The sequence below is a fragment of the Chaetodon auriga genome, chromosome 1 (genome assembly GCF_051107435.1).
Source record: "Chaetodon auriga isolate fChaAug3 chromosome 1, fChaAug3.hap1, whole genome shotgun sequence".
Classification (NCBI taxonomy): Eukaryota; Metazoa; Chordata; class Actinopteri; order Chaetodontiformes; family Chaetodontidae; genus Chaetodon; species Chaetodon auriga.
The window spans coordinates 7,443,100-7,468,260 of NC_135074.1; the positions used below are offsets into that span (position 1 = coordinate 7,443,100).

General features: G+C 41.0%; 2 protein-coding genes across 3 annotated transcripts in view; both read left to right on the forward strand.

Moving 5' to 3' along the window:
- The window catches only part of rhpn2 (rhophilin, Rho GTPase binding protein 2), a 28,750-nt gene extending 24,205 nt beyond the window's left edge, over positions 1-4,545 (forward strand). For both annotated transcript variants that reach the window (XM_076737918.1, XM_076737996.1), the window contains exons 13-15: positions 228-374; positions 1,556-1,711; positions 2,272-4,545. In XM_076737918.1, the coding sequence (XP_076594033.1) occupies positions 228-374; positions 1,556-1,711; positions 2,272-2,538 (570 nt within the window). In that variant the 3' untranslated portion in view covers positions 2,539-4,545. The remainder of the gene's footprint in view (positions 1-227; positions 375-1,555; positions 1,712-2,271) is intronic.
- Positions 4,546-5,536: 991 nt separating this feature from the next.
- The window catches only part of cep89 (centrosomal protein 89), a 55,362-nt gene continuing 35,737 nt past the window's right edge, over positions 5,537-25,161 (forward strand). The window contains exons 1-15 of the mRNA XM_076738117.1: positions 5,537-5,780; positions 6,451-6,557; positions 7,428-7,574; positions 8,261-8,453; positions 9,865-9,916; positions 11,896-11,982; positions 12,745-12,993; positions 13,814-13,956; positions 15,136-15,186; positions 16,595-16,678; positions 17,959-18,062; positions 18,223-18,338; positions 19,886-20,066; positions 20,776-20,943; positions 22,312-22,453. Of these exons, the coding sequence (XP_076594232.1) occupies positions 5,739-5,780; positions 6,451-6,557; positions 7,428-7,574; positions 8,261-8,453; positions 9,865-9,916; positions 11,896-11,982; positions 12,745-12,993; positions 13,814-13,956; positions 15,136-15,186; positions 16,595-16,678; positions 17,959-18,062; positions 18,223-18,338; positions 19,886-20,066; positions 20,776-20,943; positions 22,312-22,453 (1,866 nt within the window). The 5' untranslated portion in view covers positions 5,537-5,738. The remainder of the gene's footprint in view (positions 5,781-6,450; positions 6,558-7,427; positions 7,575-8,260; positions 8,454-9,864; positions 9,917-11,895; positions 11,983-12,744; positions 12,994-13,813; positions 13,957-15,135; positions 15,187-16,594; positions 16,679-17,958; positions 18,063-18,222; positions 18,339-19,885; positions 20,067-20,775; positions 20,944-22,311; positions 22,454-25,161) is intronic.

Below are 25,161 nucleotides of genomic sequence, written 5' to 3' on the forward strand. Positions count from 1 at the left end.
CCCTGTGGCCACATGACTTTCATATACCCCCTGAGTGTGTATACAGTATATGTAGTGATGTTCGAACAGATCACAGATGTTGACTTTAATCTTGTTTAACGAGCCTGTAGTCTCCCCCCAGGCTTTTAACAACACCTTTGAACTTTAAAACTCTGAAAGGACATCAGTCAAGTCAGTGAAACCCGTAGTCATACTGATCCCAGCATCCCCACAATGTCTCCACCCAGGGTCCTCTGTCAGTCTTCTCAGCCAAGCAGCGGTGGACAGCCCCACGGACAATACGAATTTGCCCAGAAGACAGAGACCTGGGCTTCACCCTTAAAGGAGAAACACCAGTCCAGGTGGTTTCGCTGGATCCCCTCAGCCCAGCTGCTGTGAGTTAACCTATGTGTTTTCCTTTCCTTTTGCTGGACAAGGAAAGATTGATCTTGTGTTGTGTAGCCAGCCTTTGGTCAGTACGGTATAAAAATCAGCATTCAGAGACTTGAAATGACCTTGAGATTGGTTGTCCGTCACAGCAAACATCATCCTTTATTTCTGATCAACCTTCTGTGATGCATTTTGTAGTTAATGACATAAAACATGCAAATCCATGTGTTTTGTCCTTTTACAATGCTTTCTGCCTTACAGTATACAGTATAGTAAAATATGATGACGTTCAGGAGGTCACAGTTTACTGTCATCTTTATTAGCTGATGCATCATTAGAAGCATCTGTAGTTTGACACAGGGTTTTCATTATCTACTATCTTATCACATTTTAGAGTTCAGAGGCCATGTTCAGTACTCTTCTGTCAAACTCACTCTGCAAAGGAGCAGGGAGATGCTCTGTCTGCAGTGGGAGAACTAGCTGCTTAAAGTTTCAGACATGCTTGCGTACTGAATATCAAATAAGTTCAAATTAAAGCCATTTGTTGGAACCTAAATGTGATTGAGGCTCACAGAATGTTTGGAGCCCCCCTCTCCTCCACAGCCACTGTGGCTACTAATTTAATTAAGAATCAGAGAGTATGTACTCTGGGCAATCCTTTTTAGCCTGACGGCTCATTAAGAGGTGCTGACAAAGAGCAGACACTTCTTAGGCCTTGCAGGCTATGCAGAGAAACAGATTAGCAGCATTACACAAGTCTAACTAGGCCAAACTCTTTATAACTTTTAATACTGCATTCAGTGGGATTTGTTCTGGAATTGACTGATTCTCCTGAGTTGTTGGCCTGCCTCTGGTGAACACAGCAGATCAAGTTATCAGACCGAAATAGCTGAGCTCATGTCGAGGAGACAGATTTCCCACAGCTATTAAATAATGTGCTCTGGTACACGCATACACAGACACGCACTCTACCAAGTGTTTTGGCTGCTGTAAAAAAGCTTTGTTTGGGACTGAACCTCAGTGTTTTCTCTGCTGATGCCTGCTGCTGTAAGGGGCGTTGAAGGAAAGTAGGTGATCTGATTTGGTTGCCACTCAAACAGACCTTCAGTTGTAAATATTTACTCTGTCTGCTGCAGTATGAAGACTTTTCAGTGGGCCTCCTCTCTAACTCCTGTTTTTCCTCCAGGCTGACGGTCTGAAAGAGGGTGACTACATTGTTGCCGTGGGCGACACAGACTGCAAGTGGTTGGGCGTGAGTGAGGTGATGCGACTGCTGAAGGATGTGAATGAGGAGGGGATCGACATCCAGGTGGTCAGCATGATGGACAGCAACCCTGCAATGGTATGCCATGGCTTCTTTCCTTCCTGTTGGCTGAGAAAAGTCATCTGTGTGACAAACACTGACAGCAAAGTTGGTCTTTGTATCAGATGATGAAATAGCCCAATTAGAGTTTCAGAGTTCTCCTTTGAGGTAGTGTTTCTCATGAGAGAGAGCTCTTTGGGTGCAACCTGCATGTAGTGAAAACAGATTCCAGCTCAGGGAGTCAGTGGACAGAATAAGTAATGTCCTGAAAAATGAAAACCTCATCGTCGTTAGAAAGAGACGGTTTGTCAAAAAGTGATTCAGTCAGTTCTACAGGTTTTGAGGGAGTTGGTAAGACTGTGTTACATTCTGGATTTTTTTTTAATTTTGTCCAGTCAGTGCACATTTCACATCAGGCCCAACTGCTTCACAATAGTGTGTTTATGATTCTAGGTTTAATTGATTCTGTGTTAAAACAGTGAGGAAATGACAAACTTGAGTGCAAAGTCATTGACCCCATGCATTGATTGAAACTTTTTGAGTCAACAAACAATGACTGCCTCTTTCTACCATTCGTCACTGTCACTCTCTCTGTCCAGCCTACGAAGAGTGCCACCTTCTGCGGAAACCTGCCCAAGACCTACTCCATGATTTGTCTGGCCTATGACGATGATGACAAGAACCCCAAGTCGCGCAAAGTAGCCAAGAAGTCATCCTTCATCAACTGGGGTCTGAAGAACAAGCTGAAGAGCGCCAGCACCCTCAGCCTTCCCACGTCTGACCACTCCAGTACCCTTCCCTGGAATAAACCCTGTCCCACCTTCCCCAGCTCCAGCTCCTACAACAACGACAGTGCCCTCTACTGAGCTAGCTGCAGACTCTCTACTGTCTGCAAGCAACGTGCAGCGCGCATATTAAGCCTAGTATGGCTGTGTACAGTATACTGTGTTGTACCCATACTGGACCTGCTATGGATATGGTACGGTTCCAGTGCCCTTTGGTGTTTCCACTGGAATGCTGAGCAGTAGTGTATGTAGCCTGTATGTCACCAGCGCAATGATGCCAGCTACCCTGGAAAGTGGCTGTGCCGCATACTGTATATAGGTGCCATTGTTGGTATATGGGCGCCTTCTCAGCACAGTTCTGAATCTGAAGTAAACTGGACTACACACCAAATATAATGAGAAATCATCTGTGCCATGCCAGTATGCGTACAGCACAGTACAACTGCACTGTGGGAAAAACATAGCAGTTATCATTCCAGTCTATATATATATACACAGCACTGAGACAGGCTTCTAAGTTAAACTGTCATCTCAGTGTGTTTTCCTGAAGAAACGCTCCAGACGAATTGAAGGATGAAAACAAAGTTGTACAAACACACCCTGCGTCGGTTCCTACTTGACTGCAAGGCGGTAATTTTACTGTGGCTTAAGCAGTCCCTTGTTAGTTCCATTGTGTACTGATGTAGCTGTGTCATACTGTATATGTGAAGGATTCAGTCATTGCCACGTTTTTTGTTGCAATCAGTGGATGCTGATCAGTTTGGGGGTTTGAAATGAAATACATATATTTTCTAAATACATATGTAGATGTTATGAACCTTGTTGCAGTATGTTCAACAGTGATCGAGGGAAAACAAATTGTACCGCGCAGTTGTTTTTTGGCTGGGAAGAAATGATTGATGCAAAGTTCTATAAGCTGCTAAAAATCGTATATATACCTTGGTTATGTATTATTGTCACTTTTGTGTGTGTGAGACAGCCTTTGAGGATAATTGTTTTGCCTGGGACAGAGTGTAAATGGAAATATTGGTGTTTTAGGTTTGCTTACTGTACCAGTTACGCCACAGACCAAAATGCCTCCATGTCCCTGATATGCCAGGATGTACCATTTACCATCCTGACTCATCTTACTTGGCCCACTTTTATCAGTGCTGCTGCTGTCTGGCAGTTTGTCCATTTGTAAGAGGAGCATGAGGTGCGTGCCTGTCTGTTAATGTGAATCTTGATGTAGTTAAAGGTTATTTTGTCTCCAGAAGGGAAGAATGTGGGCAGACTAATGACATTCCTGCAGCGTAACTGGACAGCTGGTCACCGATCAGTGACTTCGATCAAAGTCCACAGTCAGGTTCCTACTCTTTGTCTCTACCTGTCTGAATCCTAGTCACATCCCACATTTTACTGACACTTTGCAGTGTTGGACTATGTCTTTATCTACAAAGTAGATTCCTATACACATTTGATAATCAAATTATTTATGTAATTAAAAACACAAACAAAAATATATATATTTACATGTAAAGTTGTAGGTTTCAGAACTAGCTTGTGAATGGTCAAGTTGTGAATTTTTGCACGTCGGATTTCTTAGCTTCTTGGAGGAATGTATTTTACTAGCCTTGCTTAATCCTTTGGTGAACTTATATACTGGTACATTTTGTCTGTAAAGATATTTTAAAATGTAAATGTTTTTAAACAGTAACACTGAGAAGATGTAACACTCTTTACTGTCTCTGTTTACCTGATACGGTGTCTTAAGTGCCATTTATGCTGAATCATGAAGGAAAATGTCACAATAAGTGTATAACAAGAATGTGCAGTAATTGATTAATATTGATAAGTGCTAACTAAGTGTGCTAACATGTATACCTGCACAGATGATGGTGTTGATTTAACCGACTTTCTGTGCATTTCACAGTGTATAGTGATCCCAAATACCTTGGTGTATATGTAGAGGGTTACAGTACCTGCTGCCTTTGCTTCTTTCTCTGTACTTTGTGCTGCACAGCAACTGTGGTGTGAATGCGTTGTTGGCAAGTCTTTGTTTTACATGTATAAACTCAAATCTCAATAAAAAGATGGGGGCAAAACTAATTTCCTGCATTCTTTTTAAGTATGAATTTGTGGTTCTGTGGAGCTCAATGGTTGAAACTACCAAGCAGGTTTGGAATGGCTGGAATGAAGTTTGACGACGGCCCTCAGTGAGGCAACACACACCAAGTCAACACAGGGATTTTTCACTGTTATGACTCTGGATCATATGACATCATAATCCATCATCATGGAAACAGAAGAGAAACACCATGTGATTAAGTTTTACCCATGAGACATGTCCTCACCCATGCTATTCATTGTGTGTGCGCAGTGTCTGGGTACTTGTCTCTCTGTGTTGTTATACTTGATACACTGTGTATGGTACCATGTGTGGAAGGGCAAATGGATCCCCAAAGGTCAAATTCTCTTCAGCATTGAGATTTATTTTAACGGGAAAACTGGATATTACAAGAACTACATCTGTTGACTTTTGGTCATAGGATTTATACTTCCACCATTCCTCAGGGCAAAGGACAGCATTTGATAAATCTCACTGAAATTTTCAGGTGTTTTATAGCCAAGAGGACTATTATTACAATCAGGCTGCACAGGATAGCTTGGTATAGAAATTGGATACTAGATATGATAACAAAATGTGTTCTCCCTGTCTGTTCATGCTTGGAAAGTCAATGCTGATCATGTGGGATATGTGTACTATAATTGTTACTAAAATGTTATTTTAGGCGACACGTTGAATGTATGGATTGTATGCAGTATAATGATAAATGAGAGAGTTTCTTTATCGATGAAAGAAAGAAAGAAAGAAAGAAAGAATTTTTCCGTACGTGCTGACAGACAGTAAATGGAACGACATCGCCCCCTGTCGGCTTGGCCACAGATCAATATGGACGTCGTTGCTAAGTGAATTATAACTGTTGCTGATTGGCTTCACGCTTTACTTTTAGCCAATCAGCACGACGTTTGCAGCGAGGTCCCTTCTTGTGGGGAAGCGTCTAGATACGACGACCCTGCAAACAGTCAGCCTGTTGAATACAGCTCGTTTAGTTAGCTTTATCGTTTCAGGGTAAAAGAGGAAAGATAATTTGAAACACAAGGAAATGACAAGTAAACTTTTCTAATGCTATTTTACCAAAAGAACGTCCAGTGCACGAGTCAAACAGTTTGCCGAACCTGAAACAATAACTTTAATAGCAAGTAAAGGGGAGAAAAAAATCCCATTTTCTACTAACGCTATGTTAAAATTCAACTTCAGGAGGGAGAAAGACAAGGAGTTTGTAAGTTTCATGCTTTAGCAAAAGACATGCTATTTTCCTGTGTCTAGCTAGCTAATCGTCTAGCCTAGCTTAGTGCCTTTTTTTCCATTTAGCTAACATGAACCTGTTAACCAGGGTAGTTGCATTGAAACTACGGTAATAGGCTAACGCTGCACATAACGTCGAGTAATTTTTTAGCGTTAGCAAAAGCGAAATATTTTCAGAAATGTTAAAGCTCACGTTTACTTACGCCATGTTTTGTAACCCCAATACGTCTTGTGGTGCATGGTTGTAATTTTATTGACAAAAATGAAAACATCGAGTAAACGGATTGATTTATTTCGTACTACTTCTCTGCTGCTCTATGGAAAGCACCGATATAAGTGACAGCTGAATACTTGACCTATTGTGGCCTATATACAGTCACAATATGGGATCTCCAGCAGGAAAAGTCGACTGCTGTACCAGGCTGTTGTCTGAACACTTAAATGTCTTGTAACTCGTTGATCAAGTGGTCATGATGTGATTCTGCAATCATCCTTTCCACCCCTCCACATGTGTAGGCTCTTTGGCTTTCCTCAGTTATTTCATATACTTTCCACTGTCACAGCACCAACATTGTGTGTGTTCATATGTTTTATGTCTATGCGATGCTAACCTCTCCTAACCTTCCTCTGCGTGTGTGATGTAGAAGCACATAGCTCATGGTTTGATCCCTGCTGCCTCCATTGCTCCTAAGCCTGCTGTCCCTCGTACCCCACCCCCTCGCAGCCCAAATCCCTCACCTGAGAGACCCAGGTATCTAACACTCTCCATCACCTCCACCATCCTTTCATTCTGCTGTGTTTCTGACACTGTTAACTGTTGAACTGCTGTTTTGTAATGGTTGTCCTGTGCACTGAGTTTCAGTAAGAACTGAGCTGAGTGTCCACATTTGCTTAATTTCTGCGTATCATTTGCAGTAGTGAAAAGCAGACGTTTTGCACAACTCCTTGATTAATTAAGAGGGAACACAGCTTCTTTTTTCCCCTCTTTATCCCCCACAATGTTTTGTCTTTCATGGGTAAATTGTTGGCCAAATGATGGGCAATAACTCAACATTTACCCCCAAGTAGCAGCCTAAGTGTGACTTCATTTTGTCCTCAGACATTGAAATGTGGTAGAAAAGTTAGTTTTCACTGTCATGTTTAATGCACAAATGTTCTCATTTTTACCTTTATTTTGAAAAAGGCTATATTCCTACTAAACTGTTTACATGGTAAATGAAAATAAATATTTCCCTAATGTTCCTCTTTACATGTAGTTGCGCATGCCTGTAAACTGCTGGCTAGGCAAGGCACAGAGCTGATCATGAACAGGCAAGATGCTGTATGACACAAACTTTGGTAAAAATCCCAATTGAGAAGCGTAGTTTTGTTTGTTTGTTTGTTTGTTTGCTTGCTTGTTTGCTCAACATACTGTATCTGATTGGGAGGGTTGATATTATGCTTGAGTGTAAAACAATGTCATCAGATATTTTTAGGGAAACTATGCTCCCTTATCACGTCAATATCAACAAAGGAAACAATGGCTTGAAATTCTCACATGATAAGCAGCATGCATATCTTGTGCTTATACTGCACAAAGTGTCTGTCTCTCCTTACATGAAGTGCAATTTTCCACCTTCAGATCAGCCTTAGCAGCAGCCATCTTGTCTTCTTCACTCACTGGACAAACATGGGCCATCCCTCCTGCCAGGCCGAGGTCTTTCTCTGAGACTGGCCAATCAGAGTCCTTCACATCTGAACCAAACATCAGCACAGCACTTTACACCAGGTAAACTCCCTCTGGGAAATACACCAGTATCACAAGCTTTATGACAAATGATTCCCACTGCAAGAGGTGACTCCAAGATCAAACCTGACCTGGAGCTGTTTATCAAGTGTGTCGCAGTAGAACATGGGCCGCAATGGCACACGGTTGGTCCTAGTTTTAGGAGTAGCACCAAAGTTATTTTTAGAGCTCTCTTGCAGTAGAGCAAAAGATGTGTCTGTATAATGTGGGATGTGACCTGAAAAATAAAAAATGAAGATGTTTTTTCTGCAAAAATACTTAGTTTTAGTTTTTTTTGTTTTTTGTTTGTTTCTCTTAAAGTATTTAAAATATAGACCTGGATTTTCTCCTGGTTTCAATAGTCTTTTTTTCATGAACATGTGCCCTGGTGCTACAGGACACAGAATGCTGAGACAACATCTAATCCTGCCATGAGACTTAAAATCCTATATTTTTCTTTTTAGCAATTTTCCAAGTAGGCTTTTTAGCGAAAGACATTTCGTCATGTCAGTAGTAGAAAGAACAGGTGTAAATAATGGAATGGATGATGGATAAACTCCATTCATGAATGGAATGAACTCATGGCTTACTAGGACAGTTGACACTTGAAAAATGCCTATTACAGAGGTTAAATAGGTTTAACATGTCTCCACTGATATTTTGATGTATTACTTTCTTACCTTCCTCAGAGACAGATGGTCAGAGGATTTGGCCAGCCGGCCACGTCTGTCCTCCCCTGAGCACTCAGAAGAGGAGCTGGAAGACAAGGAACATGAGGTGGAGAATGAAGAGGACGGGGAAGAACATGTTTACCAAACTCTGGACAGACCGAAGCATTGTTCAATCACAGAGCCTGTCTATGCCATGCCACTAAAACCTAAGGTGAGACTCTACAGGAAGAGCTTATTGTTCCGTGTCAGCGATTGTTGATTAGAGCATTGATGGTGTTAAAACAGTGCTGTCAATGAAAGCAAATGAGAAACATCCTTCCTACCATAAATATCAGCTCTCAAAGAGTATTTTGCAAACTTGTTAACCTCCAGCTGGAGTTGCCTAGTGGGCAGCAGAGACTAGAGCCAATTGACCAGTGACAGGACATAGATTTAGAGAGCAGGAGCAGCACAGGTCTAATTTGTAACCTCCATGACATTCATTACATTTAGGTGAGCCAGTTCCTGGTCCCTGTGTGTACACTGGAATGGCTGATGATATAGTATCTGCTTTTCCCTGCTGTCACAAGTCAAAATTTCTGCTTTGAAATGATTTTTCTTAAGCAAAGTGTTATTGTGATACCAGTCTGATCCACTAGAAGGCACAGTTGTACAGGGAATGAGGGTAATGTTCATCTGTTGGGTCTTTTGCTGTACTGTGCTGTGATCTGCACAGTTGCTGAGTGGGGTATAGAATAATATCCCAAGATGTATGCTCTTACAGACTCTTGGGATATTATTCTATTCATGTCCTTATCTCCTATACTTCTACTTTTGGTCGTTAACCCATAATTGTCCCAGTGGAGTCTATTTACCTGTCTCAGTTGTCTTTCCAGGCTAAGCCACAGTCAACCTGCCTGGTGCTGTCTTAACAACAGTCACCAGTTAAAAGTTAGCTGACATTTTTTTTAGTAATACACAGGACAGGATGTTTCTGTTCCTTGTACCACAATCTAAGGTGAGCACCCAGAATAATGCCCTAGGTAGTAGATTTTAACACAATGATGAAATCCATCAGAAACATCAGGGTATGTGCTCATAAATATACAGGACTGTAAACAGGCACATTCATCAGCTACCTGCTTTAACATTCAGGATGAGGATGTTAGTTAGTGTGAGAAATTCACTCTTATCATACTTGTTCATGAATATAATTGCCAGTTTATTAGGCACACCTAGCTAAAACAAACAGGTGTTCCTACTGTTTTGTCCACCCCATTTAGGGTAGGCTAATTAACAGAAACATCTTTGTGTCATGAAATGCAGTCCAGCAGCAAAGTGTACCTAAATAACTGGCAACTCAGTGTATATGAATATAGTTTCTGTTCTTGATGATAGTCGTCACGCTGAACTCACCACTGTGACTCATTCATGTTGCTTTAATGTGTCTCTGAAGAGTGACAACAAATAGCACACTGACCAGATCTTATTGTGCACATTTTGACAATGGCAATAAATGCAGTTGTCTCTGAAATAGCTTTGCTTAAGAGTGATCCAGCCAGCGGAGCTTTGGAAATCTTTTTGAAAAGACTTAGCCATGTGTCTGACTGCCTGTCTGTTTGTTTTGCCTCTCTGTCTTCCAGACCAGTGCTCCCCAGCCAAATCAAATATTTGGCAGAAGAGTGCCTTTTCCAGGTACTGACTTCACACCACTAATGGGAGATGGGTGGACACGTGTCGGCAGATAGGACACAAGCGTATGAACACAGTAGTAACTAACACATAATCTGTCAGTAGTGGCACAGTAACGCCACCTATAAATAGCACAAAATGCTGAGTGTAGTGTAATTTAGCAATCCATAGTTAATGTACCTTAGATCACCGTTTAAGTCAGCAGGAACCTTTCATATTAAGGTACACGTATTCAACATTAACCATTTGCTTATTAGCATGTATATTAGTTGCATATTGGCTCTTTATTAGTCATTATAACCACTTATTAATGTCTTACGCGGGGGGTTAGGGTTATTAAGAGTTAGGGTTAGATTATTAACTTCCTTTACTTACTATCAGTAAGCAGTAAATAAGAGCTTATTGAGGGAAAACACTTGAATGGCCTAGTAGTTGTAGAATATGGTCATGCAGAATAAGGCATTAATAAGAGCTTTATAGTCACTAATTAAGAGCCAATATGCAATTAGTATGCATGCTACTAAGCAACCAGTGAGCAGTTAATATGTGTACACTAATGTGGTTGACAAGTATTACCAAGTTATCCTACTACTGTACAGCCCATGAACACACCTTCAGATGTCAATGCCTTTATATTGTAGGAGACTGAGTTTCTATTTATGTAGCGGCTGTTTTCATTGCCGATCCAGAAATTGTAGGAACTCTGCATCATCATAGCCAGTACAGTATAAAATGTATTTATATTTTCTAAATTGATAGGGTCCACTTAGTTTACACATTAAATTTACATTAAAAACGTTTAAGCTGAATCTCCTGCTGGTCGTAACCATTGATGTGAAGGGGAGGAGGTAATGTTAACGTCAGCAGACAGTGTTGTGTTGGGTGTCAGTAAATAGACAGCAGTGTCACACAGGAAATCTTTTGATTATTACTTGCTCACTGAGAATAAACTCTAATGAAATAGCAAATGTGCTATGAGCATCTCTCAAACAACATGCTGCAAAACAAATGTAATTCTGTTGGTGGTGCTGCAAATTAATGTGTGATTTGAAATTCAGGAAAACAAAGCTATGGAGCTCTCAGTCATAATACAATGTTGATGTACACCTCATTTAAATGTATCTAACACAGTTGTACACCTTTGTATTTCAACAGTGAGTAATATAAAGAGACATGCAAACTGACTGCACCACATGACTGCACAGCCTTTATCAAAGGAAGAAGACACAGCTTGTAGTCTGCCAATGTTTCATAACAGCCATAATGTAGCCTTACATAAACTGAGCTAGATGGAAAGCCTCTTTATAGTTTTGTAGGCGCTCAATTAAAATGATGTGTCTTTAAAATCCTCCTGCTTTATTCACTAAATCGCACGTGTTGTCACACTTGTGCAAACAGAGGAACAAGGAATAGGGCAATGACCCATATGCAGAGTACAAAGCAGAGCCGGTGCAGTTCAAATGATTTATTTAAAAAAAGATAAATAAATAAATAAAAAGAAATGTAGCAATGAACACCAGTCCTTTGGGATGATGAAGCAGACAAAGGTCAAAATGTCCAAAAAACATGCAAGGTCCAGGAAAACAAAGCAGTGACCCAAAGAACAGAAAGGACTGAAACACGTGATGCACAAAGGTGAACCAGCACAGACTGGGAGAACACAGACTTAAATACACTACACAGGGAAAACTAATGAGGGAAAAGCAAGCAAAAGATAACACACAAGAAAAAGTCTCTCAACATAAAACAGGAAATAACAAAATTAACACCCCAAACCATGACATATACATACTGGCTGTGTGTAACACATCCAAACTATCATCCCTCTTTTCTTCTTTGTGGCAGCCTGCCCTCCACTGTACGCCTTGCTGGGCTTTGGAGGCAGCTGGATGGGTTGTTTAAAGTCACTTTTACAGAAAGTAAATTTGGGTTATATAAACAAACACACAGGTAATGATGGCATGATTTTTCTCACCTCTCAGATTTCACTGAGGAAACCAGTGTCCAGTCTCCTGAAGCCAGCAGTGAGTCTTCCAAGAAGAAAGCCTCCATCAGGAAGAGCCCTGAAGGTCAGAAAGACATAGTGCTTTGTAGATGTGTCCAAAAAAAACTTTTTGGTTGTTTTTGTGCATAATACTAACTTGATTTCCTTATTTCCTCTCTCTGGATATTGAAGTTAAAAGAGTCAGGCCTTTTGCTGTAACCTGCCCTGTGCAGACTGCAGCAGACACAGCTCTCTCCAGTTTATTTACTGTAGTAGCAAGCATGTTCTATGTCCATTTGAGGGTATCTACATAGCATGCTTTTCAAGTTAAAGCCTCAAATGAGAGGGCCTTCAGCAGCATTTCAGATGTAATGGAATATAATCCTTAAAATGCAAGCATGTATATTGTTAGCTGTCATTTTTAGGGTGTTCTGCATGCCACTGACTTTTTACTTGGTAGCAGTTAAGGACAACTTAAACATGCGACCTATTGGCTATAGGTACACTTAGACTGAGCATATTGTTGATCTCATCTTTCCATCTTCTTCCACTCTGAACACTGACTTCTTCAGATGGTTATGTTCCTCTTTGGGTTTCTGCGTTGTGTCTATGTTTTCTGTCTTACTGTGACTAAAAGCATCACACTATTCCATGTTATACCATCTGTTGTTCAGTTAATACTGACGATATATTTGAATACATTTGTTAGTTTTAGTGACTTCATAGAATTGAAATACATTTTTGTTTCACACACAAATTGTGCAGGAATGCATTGCAATTCCACATTTTATTCTTTGTATACTATGTGCATTTACTACCCTTAAAAGTATTTGCCTCCCTATTTCAGCCACACTATCCATCAAAACCACTGACCACCCCAGCAAACACAACAAAGCCAAAACCCCCAAACATCTCACCCAGCTGTCTCCAGAGCCCAGCAAGGTGTACAGTGAGGAGCAGAGGGAGGCAGTGTGGGCCCTGCCAGAGAAGAACACAAGGATGGTACATGAACAAAAGCTGCTCGAGGAGAGACTGCAACGGCTGGAACAAGAGATCAGTCACAGCCAAGCCTCCTCAAACCTGAGGTCATCTGCAGGTAGAGTGTGGAAGCTACTGGAGATATACATCAGGACTGAGAGAAGAGAATAAGGAGAAGGAGAAAGATTATAAATGGTGAAAGAAGGAGTAACGGCGAAAGAGGATGAGGGAAATGATTGATACAGAAAAGGAAGGAAGCAGTGAGTCACAACAGATAGATGCATTTACAGGGTGAAAGGAGGGGGCTCGATATGGTGCTGTGATGTGGCTCTGATATGGCTCTGATCCTTGAGCTGCACAGCACCTCTGCAGCATGATGAGAGGTAGAGGGTGAGGGAGTCATTAAACATGAAAAGGAAGAAAAAGCACTTTAGATGGGTAGCAGGTTGGCTTGGTGGTAAGACATGCTGACCTCCTGGTGGGCAGGAAGAAGCAGCATGGAGCAGTTTTACAGAGTTTTGCTGCCATTCTCACCTAGTGTATGTCCTCTTTATTACACCCCAAAGGTGAAATTCTGTTTTCCTCTCATAGGTTAAGGTTCAGCGTCACCCAGCAGACCACATGGAGACTCAAACTTGTGTTGACGAAAGACCTCACTAAACCATCCTGCCATATACTGTAGTATATTTAGTTTAGATTTCACCAGTCCTCTCTGTTCCTTCCTCGTGACACGATCAAAATGACCATTTCTATTGTGTTGTTTATTTCAAGGCCTCTAAAATCGTGACTTTAGCACTTCTTGTTTGTGATGTATCGTAATTTTTTTTACAGATTCATGAATTATTCTTGTGCATTCTATTCAACTATCATAGTATTCTGAATAAGAGCGTTATGAAATGGATGAAAATTATCTATAACCTGATGTGCTGTGCGTGCAGGCAGCCAGGCAGAGCTACAGAACTTGAGGCAGCATGCCCAGGAGCTGGTGGATGAAAATGACGCCCTCAAATTGACAGTTCACCGTCTGAACGTGGAGCTGAGTCGATACCAAACCTGCTTCAGACCATTGTCCAAACAGGAGGTATGTCACGCTACAAGACAACACCTCTGCTTTTGAAGTAGTGCCTCAGTTTGGACCTTGCAGTTCTTATGTTTGACTGTTTTTGGTACAGAATCTTGTGAAACTTTCTTGTGGAAGCACATTTGTGTATCTCAGTCAGCTGAATGACACGTCCTGTAACCTGCCCTCATGAAATATTTATGCCCACATACCGTGCTTAAGTGAATTTTGCTAGAAGGCCAATGTAGCCAGACTTAAAAAGCTTACCTGTAGAATACTGTAAGGGAATTTCACCAGGCAGTTTTCTCTTATCAGTCAGCCTGTCTTACTTGGGCATGATTAAGTAAACACAGCTGTATGTGTTCTAGTGTGCTGTCTGCTCTGTTCACCAGCAGGAGAAATTTGTCTGTTTTATTCTGTACTATAAACCTTTTATCACCCACTCCCGTCAGTCTAAAATAATCAGCTTCTATACAGAATCTATTACCAGCACATCACTTTATAGTCACAGCTTTTGCACTGGATGAAAAATGAAACATTTCTTTGTAACCAAGCCTTAAAGACAGAAATCCACCTTTCATCCAGAACCCCAGTGGGCTTTCTTTTTGTCTGTCTTTCTGTCTGATTTGTTGCACTCAAGGAGTTTCTTGTTCCTGTCTGTGGCTGTCTGTCCATTGTGTGTTGTCTGTTGCACTGCAGAAGGTAGCTGGCCTGTGGTATTAATCATGGCTACCTCATGCTGTGTCTTCACACCAAGAGACCTCATGCTATCATCACTAGTTTGCTTCCTTTGTAGCTGCTCGCTCTCATTACTGACAGTGAGGCTTGTGAAAGAAAGAGAAAAAGGACACCATTAGGAAGGTAGAATAATGTAGAATAATGCAATAATAATAAGAGGTTTTAATCAGCTCAATTTCCCCACTGCTCTGTTGTAACACAATGGGTTTTTTTTTTATTTTTTATTCAAATCCTCATTAGCTTCCACAAAGTCGTTGTTATTCCATCTGTGAATAATAAAAAGACAGCAATCAAAGTCTCATGATGTCACCATTCAACTGTAATTTCCTTTGCTATTGAAAATATTCCAATAACCTCCCTATGAAAATCATCAAGCAACTGTACACAGGAAGCAGCAAAGTGTTTCAGTGACCTGAGTTGCTAACTTTATTTTCTTTCTCTTTCTTGCTGTGTTTCATCCAGAGCTCCAGAATCAGTGGCTTACCAAATACAGGGTCTCCTCCTCCCTGGCTGGTCAGTATCCATATATAGCTGTGCATTGCTTCAGTGTGGCATGACGTTAGTGTATCCTTATGGCTGGTTGATGTAGTTAATATAGCTAACCAGTCTGTTCACCATGACTGTCTAGTTTAATTTGTAAATATTTTTTTTCAATATGGCAGAATAATTAAGTAGTGCCAATAAGTTAAAATGGTTGGTCACCAACTTAATGTAAAGGCACATAACTGGTCTGATAGTTTGGGAGCTTTGATCCAGGTTCACAAAAGATTTGCACAAAGAAGAGAGTGTGTTTCATCTCTAAAATGACCAAATCAGAATGCCATGTTGCTCACTATCTGTCCACAATGAGAGGAGACTTGCTGAATAGATCAAGAAGGTGAAGCCCATTTGCACCTGGTATGGTTCAGTTTTACCCGCTGCTGTGACTCATGGTCTGAACAGTGAGTATCTGCCTTGAAAAGCCCCACATCTGCAGTAGCACTCAAGTGATGACCTTGCGAGCTACAGTAGAATCCAATGATGACAATGTGAGATACGATAGAACCCTTGCAATGCTGAGAGCTATTGTAGAGTGTATTTCCATGCACATTAACATCCTGGTTTTGATCTTATTCTGGATATGTTTATGATGTTTATGTGGAACATGAGGAACCTGGTTGTTCATACCCCTGTATACATGAGTCTAACAGGTTCCAGGTTTCTGATCATCTGTTTGCTGTTGTGTTTTGATTTCTCACCATCTCAGTCACTATGTTCACATTCACTATCAATAAAGAATGTTCAGAAACCTGGAGAGGGTGATTATAGGTGTAGTTACGATAAAGGCTTGTCACTCTGTGATGTCACTCTTAGCTACAGGAGAACTCGAGCGATGCCACTGTGTACTTGAGTAGAGCTATGGTGACGCCAATGGGAGCCACAGTACAACACTGGTGATGTCATAATCAAAGAACTCAGAAGGCAACTACAGTACAAATGCGATGATTTCACTGTGAGCTATAATAGAATTTAAGTGATTAAGTCATTGAGATCTGTAGTAGAACTCTATTGATATCGATGGAAGCTACATTTAAACTCGAGTATCTACAGTAGAACACAGCTGATGCCATTGTGAGGTGTGTTAAATTATGAATCCTGCCATGATGAAGAGATCACCCATCCTACTCTGCCTCTGATTTGGTTAGGTTTCCGCATGAGGATGTTAGGTTCAGGCATGAGGAGTTATAATCGGTTAAGGTTAGGGCAAGAGAATGTCAGGGTAAGCCAGCCAGAAGCACGTACAGCAGTACCGTGGGTCTTCCCTTCACCATGATAGGATTTGCAGGATTTAAGTGGTAAGAGGTACGGGAGAAGATGTCATTGTGTTGATGTTGCGATGTTGTAGCTAATTTGGATAATTTCTCTTTTACCTGTTTTGTAGCTTGACATGAAGCATTTATCTCCTCTGCTGCTGGCCTATGAAGACAGGATGAATGAGAAAGATGAACTTCTGCAAACCACTAAGGTAGTAGTGTGTGTGTGTGTGTGTGTGTGTGTGTGTGTGTGTGTGTGTGTGAGAGAGAGAGAGAGAGAGATATTCTAGGGATATGGATGAGCTTCTTATTATCCACTCAGTCATCTGTAATGTAATTGCTTGGGTGAATCCTATATGGGCTACTTTCTTAGAGACAGAAGCAGCAAGCTGCTGTTGTGCTGCCTTGGAAATATGCAGTGCATCAGATGAATGCACTTGGTGGTGCCGTTGTCAAGTATGTTTCTGAAAGCTGGTTCTGATGTTTTTTTAATACAGTCTGGAAGGTTAGGTTAATAAGCAGACATACAGACAGTAATAGCAAAACCCAAAGCATGTATAATTCTTCATGCTTATGGTAATGATTTAGCTGTGGAATGAATCTATTGTGCAAAGCTTTAAGTTTTGTTTTTGATTTTAGATCCAGTTCCACATTTAGGGAAGAAGTAAAAAATCCAGCAGCAGCACTAACAGGAGCCTGTACTTTAAAAAGGCAAGCAGCCTTGTTAATTACAGGCAACATCATCACAACCATGAGTGGAGTACTTGATATGATGTGATATGAGATGAAACTGTGATAATTGCGGGAAAATTGAGGAAAAAATGAAAAGTGACAGAAGAAAGTGATTCTCAGTGAGCTGAAATGTATACAGCATAATCACATAACTAGAAAAGAGAGGAGAGAAAAGTAAGTGATGTCTGAGTCACAGGTCATCTCAGGTTATGATAGGATAAGAGTGTCAAAGCATCAATACTGTCCCTTTGGGAATAAAAGAAACTATGCACAATTAAAACGCAGTTACAATCGTCATTGTGTCTTTTTTGCCATGAGCTATCCCTCTGTTTGTTAGATGCTCTATTTTATAGAGGAAATGGAGCTCCATGTCAGGATCGTGTAGGAATCCTGACTTTTTCCAGTTCATTGATTGGTCAGTAGGAAGGCTGTTGACACGTTTTCATCTGATCCTCTGCAGTCAACCTGCTCCGGGGCAGGTTAGCTATGCAGCAAAGGTTATCGTGGAAACCTACCCCTGTTAAAAGTGAGCCAGAGAATTTTGAGTTCAGCCCAGAGATAGCTGGCTAACTCACTTACGTATCTTCATGGTACAGGCCCCTGCAGAACTGGCACACACAGCTGGAGTTGCTGCCAAGGAATTAATTCTTGGCAGAGGGGTGGTAGTAACATAGATTTAGATTTTTTGTTTTTGTTTTGCTGTCTGCAGTTTAAAACTGATTATATTGTGTCCTTATGTGTCTTTGTCCGCTTTGCACAGGAGGAGGTGAAGAGGTTGCGTGTTCACGTAGAGGAGGTTATCAAAGAAAATGAGAGACTCCATGATGAAATTGCAAAGATCGAAGGGGTCAACCAGAAGGACTGGTAAGAAGAAATACACTCTTGTTGTGTGTATTGGTTAAGCACTGTCAGCACTAGCTTGATGGTCACCACTCATTCCTCTGATGTAGTGAAAATTAAATACTGCTTTTATTTCAGCTCTTACCTGTCTCTGTTCTCTCTCTTTCCCTCTTCCTCTCTACAGTCATCAACTACAACAACAGGCCTTTTTGGTTTTGCAGGAGAATCAGGTTCTCATTGATCAGCTTGAGGCTCAGCATGTTAAGGCCAAGGCCAGCCACAGCAGACACCATTCTGAAGGTACAGTGAAAGTCTCTCTATTTTAACCACCCAAACACAACGACAAACACAGAGTAGATACAGGGGTTGTGTGGATGTCTCCAAGGACACCTGATATTTTTGTTCATGTACACTATACGCTTGTCTGTGAAGGCTCTGATTCATCCAGGTCATGGTACTTCAGCTGGCAGCTGGACTTGCTTGAGGTTTTAGAGGCTTTTCGCCTCTCATCCAAGAGGCTTCATCGGTTCTAACTGACTGCTGGGAAGTCCCAGGCATTTATCCTTTGCAGAATCATTTACACCTTGAGAGTTGTCGAGGTCACACCTAACCATCATGTAAGTTGTTAGGGTCACATGAGTCATGGTGGGAATAGTTGTTAAGCCACCTGGGATCTCAGGACTGCATTGTAAGTGTCTGATAAGTGGTGTCATGGACCACTGGCAAAGTGTACACACGGTCAGTGTAAATGAGCTGGGTGAACATAGATGGGAGAGTGTGGTGATTAATACAGGAAATACACTCTCAGCACATCAGTCACATCACTGCTCTCATCACGCTGAAACAGCTAAGCCAATCATGCGTGATAGCTATACCTTATTAAATGAAGAATCAGCTCCTCCTGAAAATGATGTCAGTGCAGACTGGCACAGTGTGAACACACAGCACAACGTATCTGCAGCCAAAGGCAGATTTTGGTTTTACACAGTTCATTGGTATATGATTGCATCAGTCCCATACTATTTCAATCATAACTGTTATGACTGTATTTCACATTGTAAGCGGTTGTCTCATATCTTAAAATATGACACAGCAGCATTTGCTCCTTAATGCATTTTAAAAATAAAAAACAGCTTTTTTTTATTATTTTTTATTATGTACAAGATTAATGAACTCCAGTGATCCTCCTTCAGATGGCTGCAGGGATTTAAACAGACAATACTCATATTAGTTTATTGATACAGGTACACACTGATTTACAGACCATCTTGTTTGGTCCACATTGAAAGTTATTTTTGGGATGTTCAATTCAAAATGTTTGCTTTTTAGGCATTATTGTGATCTTATTGCTCATTTCCTCCAAGTATTTAGTTTGCTCTTGTTGACAAAATCACCGTAGTAGTAGTAGTAGTAGTAGTAGTAGCCGAGCGACCAAAAGCAGATGTGGTTCTAAGATCTCTATCAACAGCTCTCTTTGTGCTGCCTCATTTGAATGAACCTCCCACCTGTTGATGCCTCTCCTCTTGCCACTGCACTGTACACTCATCGTTAGGCACCAAAATACCACACAAAGACCAGCAAAGCAAATTTCTTGTGCAGGAAAACATAAAACGCCACCACAAAAATAGGGCCCTATGTTTAAAAATGAAGTGAATTCTTCCTAGAAAATCGTAGGGAAGGTGTAAGGGAAAACCATATGCGGCTGAAGTTGAAGAGGAAATCTTGAAAACAAAAGCTAAAAGAAAACTTGAAACTTTGAGCATAATTCTCTTTCACCTTTGCCCTGCATCATATTGACTATTTGACATTTTATTTCCCCACCTCTCCTCTCCCTCTTCTCTCTGCAGTTTCCAAGGTCTCAAAGCAATTGATGTTGTTAGAGGCGGAAAAGCAGCGTTTACAGGAGGACCTGGAAGAGAGCCGGGGGGAGGTGCAGACAAATATGAGGGAGGTACAAGTTCTGCAGGCCCGCCTGAAGGATGCCATCACCTGGGACGAACACTGCAACATTGCTGGGAAACTCAGACGGTACCCCAACAATGTCTTCAAATAGTAATTTCTCTAAAAGATGAATGAATCAGTGTTAAAACAGTTCTGCTGTTGAACTGGGACACACTTCTTTTCTTTGTTGTGAAGTGCAAATGAGAAGAAGAGAAGAACTGTACAGCAGTTTAGAATTAGTGACACATTCTCGTTTGCTGTGTTAGGAAAGGATGCACAGTTTTCACTCCATATTCTCATCCTAAAATACTAATTGCATGGCCTCCTTATCTTTTCTTTCCAACAGGCTTGCCAAGAGTTCACTTCAGTTCAGTGTTAGTTCAGTTTATTATTATTTCATCTTACAATTGATTTGCAGCAGAACAAGAACAAAACAGGACAAAGAACAAACAAGTGGAGCCCCTGAAGCACTGTACCTTTCATTCCCAAAGAGAAGGGCAATGGGATGTGACAACTAGACTGTCAGAGTAGAGCAGAATCACTGTTCTGATTGCTTTAGATGTATTTGATGATTTGAGGTGGGTAAGAAAGCCAGTGGGATTTTACCCGAAACTCAGCTTTCCAAAAGATAATCCAAATAAGTAGTATAAAGGATGCAAGTTCACAGAATCACTAAAGCTCAAGCTAATGTTTTTAGTTTGGTACATCACATAGTGACAGGATACACTTGAAAAGTATTCACCAAGTACCAGATGTTGTGTTACAGTAAACTGTGTAATCTGCTCTTGGCTCTCAGGCAACTGGAGCAGCAGGAGAGCAGCAATAGGAGTGAGATGGACAAGGTGCTTCTCAGATTGTCCGTCCTGCAGGAGGAGAATAAGAGTCTGGCTCTGGACAAAGCCAACCTGACTGTTGATTTAAAGAGAATGGGGGCCGAGCTGGAGCTCAGAAGACAAGCCAGCAGGTACAAATATACTCTTCTCTTTGTTACACATGAAGCCTATGGCACGCCCATTAGTTATATCTCATAAGACTACAGTTATGTCCGTTATACCTTAAATCAACAAAGCAAATCTAGTTCCAACTGTTCTCAATAACCCCCAGCCAAGTTTTTAGATATGTTTGAACAGAAACCTGTTAACACTACACCATTAACTGAACTTAAAGGCCTAGAAGATGTTAAAGAAGGTGAAGCTGTCTGATATCCGTTTAAAGGTTAAACCGACATAGTTCTAAGTCTTCTAAGGTTGATATGTACACATTTTATAGCATAACATAAAATCACTGAAACATATGTTTTTTATTTCTTTTTTTTATTCTGTTAAATGCAGAAAAACACAGATTGTCCACCCACACAGACGGAGTACAAATTGAGTCTGACATTTCCTTCAATCTGCTGTCAGTTTTGTTGATCCTAATAGGACAGTGCAGCTCACATCTTAATTATCCTTATTAGTCTATGGAGTTTAGAGGCTTCACATAATTCACAGCATAGCTCTGCCGACTTTAAGTTAGGCAGAAATGCAATCAGCCAGGTAGAAATAAAATACCTGTTTGGGTGTGCAGGACCTTTAATAGCTGTACAATTTTGACCAATAAGTACTGAATGAATGTGTGACATAGAAAATCAAATTGGATCGAAGAGAAGAAAACAACACATGCAATCCGCCTTAAATCAAATTAACAACCATCAAATCAAATATCTTTTAAACTCACCCAGTTTATCCTGAAGAGGGACTTGATTTGAAGGCGTTTCCCTAGTTGCCAGGCTCAGAACCACTATTTTTTTTAACCCTCTTCAGAGTTTTATCCCATGTTTAAAACATACGCTCACTTAACCAAAAAATGACAATAAAAATGATCCTGAAAGTCCGAGCATGAGAGGGTGATTTAACGCCCTGCACAGACATACATAGGCTGAAGTTGCTCAGTGGCTTTTCTTCAGCATTATGCTTCTTATCATCTTTCAGGGTATTTTCCTAAAGTGCAACCTTCCTCTGTTCCCTGTGGATCTGAGCTGAGATTAATGTGGACTTTCTCATTCTGAAGTGTGAAGGTTATCAGAAGGTGTTTGATTAACCAACACGTTTCCACCCGGATCACATCAAAATGGAAGGGCCTCAAGATACCACCCAGTTAATTCTGACCCTCTAGTATTCCCCGTTTTTCAACCGTTCTCTCTGCCCTGTTCCTTTCCACAGAAACTGATGCATTTTTTCCCTTCTCAGCTTAATTTGTCCTCTGTTTGTGGCTGTCCTGCTTTTTCTTTCCCCTTCATCGCTTTCCTCCCTCACTCTCTTGAATTCATCTCCCCTGTCTATCCATCATCCAGGAAGGCTGAGAGGAGGATGAGTGTATTGAAGCGACAGAAGGAAGAGTGCCTGTTGAAAGAGGAAAAGACTCGGGACTGCATGGGAGCTGTCATTTCTGTGGCCGAGCACATTTCCCAGGAGAGAGACCAACTATTACAGATGGTACTACTGATCCTACTGATACTGTAGAAAGATTTGATTACACATGGTAAACATGGTCTTACACAATGTGCTTTAACACTGCAGAAAGACTGGCTATTACATAGATAGTTCTGACACATACATACACACACTTACACATGGATCATTTCTGCTGAACAAAAAATGACTTATTAGTTGGTTTATTAGTTTCCCTGAGCTTCCCATTTTTTAACCACTTTTCTGTTGTATGCCATATTCCCATATATTTCAAAAAAAAAATAAAAGAAGAACAAATTTAAGGCAAACTGAGCAAATAGAATTTAATGACAGTTGGAACTGCAGTGTTTATTTAACCTTTAGGCGGTTGCTGAAAGTGCCAGCTCAGATGGTTGGCAGCAGATGATTGAACTCAAATAAAGACACCAAAAGTCAGCCGGTTGGGTTTAAAGGCCATTTACATGTGTTTTGTCAGGCTCGTAACGGATGTGAAGGCAGGTAGGATGAGGAGAACAACCACAGGACAGCTGGCAATCACCCAGAACATAAATTGGCAGGCAGGAACCAGCCAGATGCTACAGCAACAAGGCCGACAAATGCTGGATAAAGCTGCTTCGTACATGAACTGAGAGGCCATTGATCAATAAAGATGCAGCATGTGACTGATGACTGTTGACTGCTGATGACACAGAGGCAGAAAACTCTGAGGGCAGATTTTTTAAAAACTTTTGTTTGCGTTCCTGAGGTCATGTGAGTCATTTTTCAAACAGGTGGAGCATCCTTCCTTCCTTCAGGGGAGCCCCTGAAGTACATTCTTTGTGTCAGCACATAACTGCTGGTGAAATTAGTGTGACTGATTAAGCATCCCACTGAATTTACTAATGGTGCCAGCAATAGACCTTTTTCACAACAGATATTTTGGCAGGTCATAGCAGGTGCATAGCTCGTTCCAGAGTACTGGTATTTTGCATGCTGGCATAGTGTCATGGCTTACTGGGACATTTGATGGAATGTAAATTCTCCACATGTGAATAACAGGTGTAAATAGCACAGGTACTGAATATTAACATGACAGGCTTTTGTGGGAACAGTAAAAGTGTGTTTGTCCTTATAGTACAGGAATCATGAAAGTAATTATATAGTAATTTTAAGGACAGCAGACATTAAGTCAGTGAGTTAAATAAAAATAAAGAAATAGATAAAATAGATAACTACATACTGAGAGCAATGGTGATCAATAATTCTAAATAAAATATCCGACTGACGCTGCTGTGTCAGTGTCACCTCCAGCCTCCACCCGCTGCTCTGCAGGGTTCTTTTGGACCTGCTGCTCTGTCCCACAGTGGATTGTGTAGAGGTTTTTCCTTTGGTGAGCCTTCAGTTATTCCACCCATCCATCCAGGATACGTGGGCAGAAGACAGATGGATGACTGGGTAACATTCATTCAATAATCACTCCCGTCGTATCACTGAGTGCAGTTTAGTATGGGTGGAATACAATTTGTAAATCTGGCCCTGACACGTGGAGGTCTGCAAAGGCTGTGTGTCCAACGCAAAGCAGGTTCTCACTCCTTGCTGCAAACTGTAATTCTAACCAGGTTTTGACAAGGCACTGCATTCCCACTAGAAAAGTGACATTAAATATGCTCAAAGATGTCAGGGTTTTTGCGCAGTGCTGTTCAATTGACACTCTTGTCCCACAATGCAATGCACAGGAGAGATGGGGGAGCTACTTATAGCTGCAATAAAATGTAACACAAGGTGACAGTCAGCAGAAAGTAAGGTATTTGTTCTTCGACACAGGGCTTCAACTTGGTCAAAGCTTATAATCAATTAAGATTATTTTTACCTTATTTGATAGTCTACAATTGAGAGAGAAAGGAGTGATGGGAAACAAAAGACATCATACACAGTAACTATTTTAGATTCTGTTTCTTGTACATTTTTAGTGATTTGATCTATTCTCAGCAAGAATAGATACACAAGCATGAATTCATTGAAAACTGACTCATAGAATATGTATTTTTCTTGCGGTGGCTGTGGAGCGTCATATTGCATTCCATCAATAGCATCTTTTGTTCTTTTAGTGCCTTGATACCTGACTGGATTAGTAATCTACTCATTTGGTCACTGGTGGACTTGGATAGCCCCCCCAGTGTTCCCATTCAAAAAAAAAAAAAGAAGCACTGCCAAAGTACCTTCTTGGATGCCCTTATGGTAGATAAAATGTACTGAAGTCCCCTCTATGGCGGCCCAATGTGCATCCAAAAGGATTAGCAAATGTTCTGTTTTATTATGTTTTACAGACCATCCAAACTTTTTGGGAATTGGGGTCATAGAATGATGAAGTATGTTCTTGGCTCAGTTGCCTGAGTGTTAGCCAGAGGAATAGAGACGGATTTTGTGGTATCAGATTCAGACATTGCCATAGCTAACTTTTAGAGGAGCAAGGGCCCATGAAGGTCAGACTGACACCATATTAGAGGTAGCCAGACTAAAGTTAACAAGAACTGATTTGTGTGGATGAGGACAGGATGACCACAGTTGTGTATGGATGTATATCTCTGACCTGTCTTAATTCTAATTGCTTTTGATGCCTGGCTGTGACCCCCAGGATAACAGCATTGATGTTAATATCCAAGAGACTGATTTTCACCTTTCAGGCACGCAACAGAAGCTTCTTTAAATTTAGATGGAAGTTTGCAGCCTCCCTTAGCTGCATTTTGCAGTGA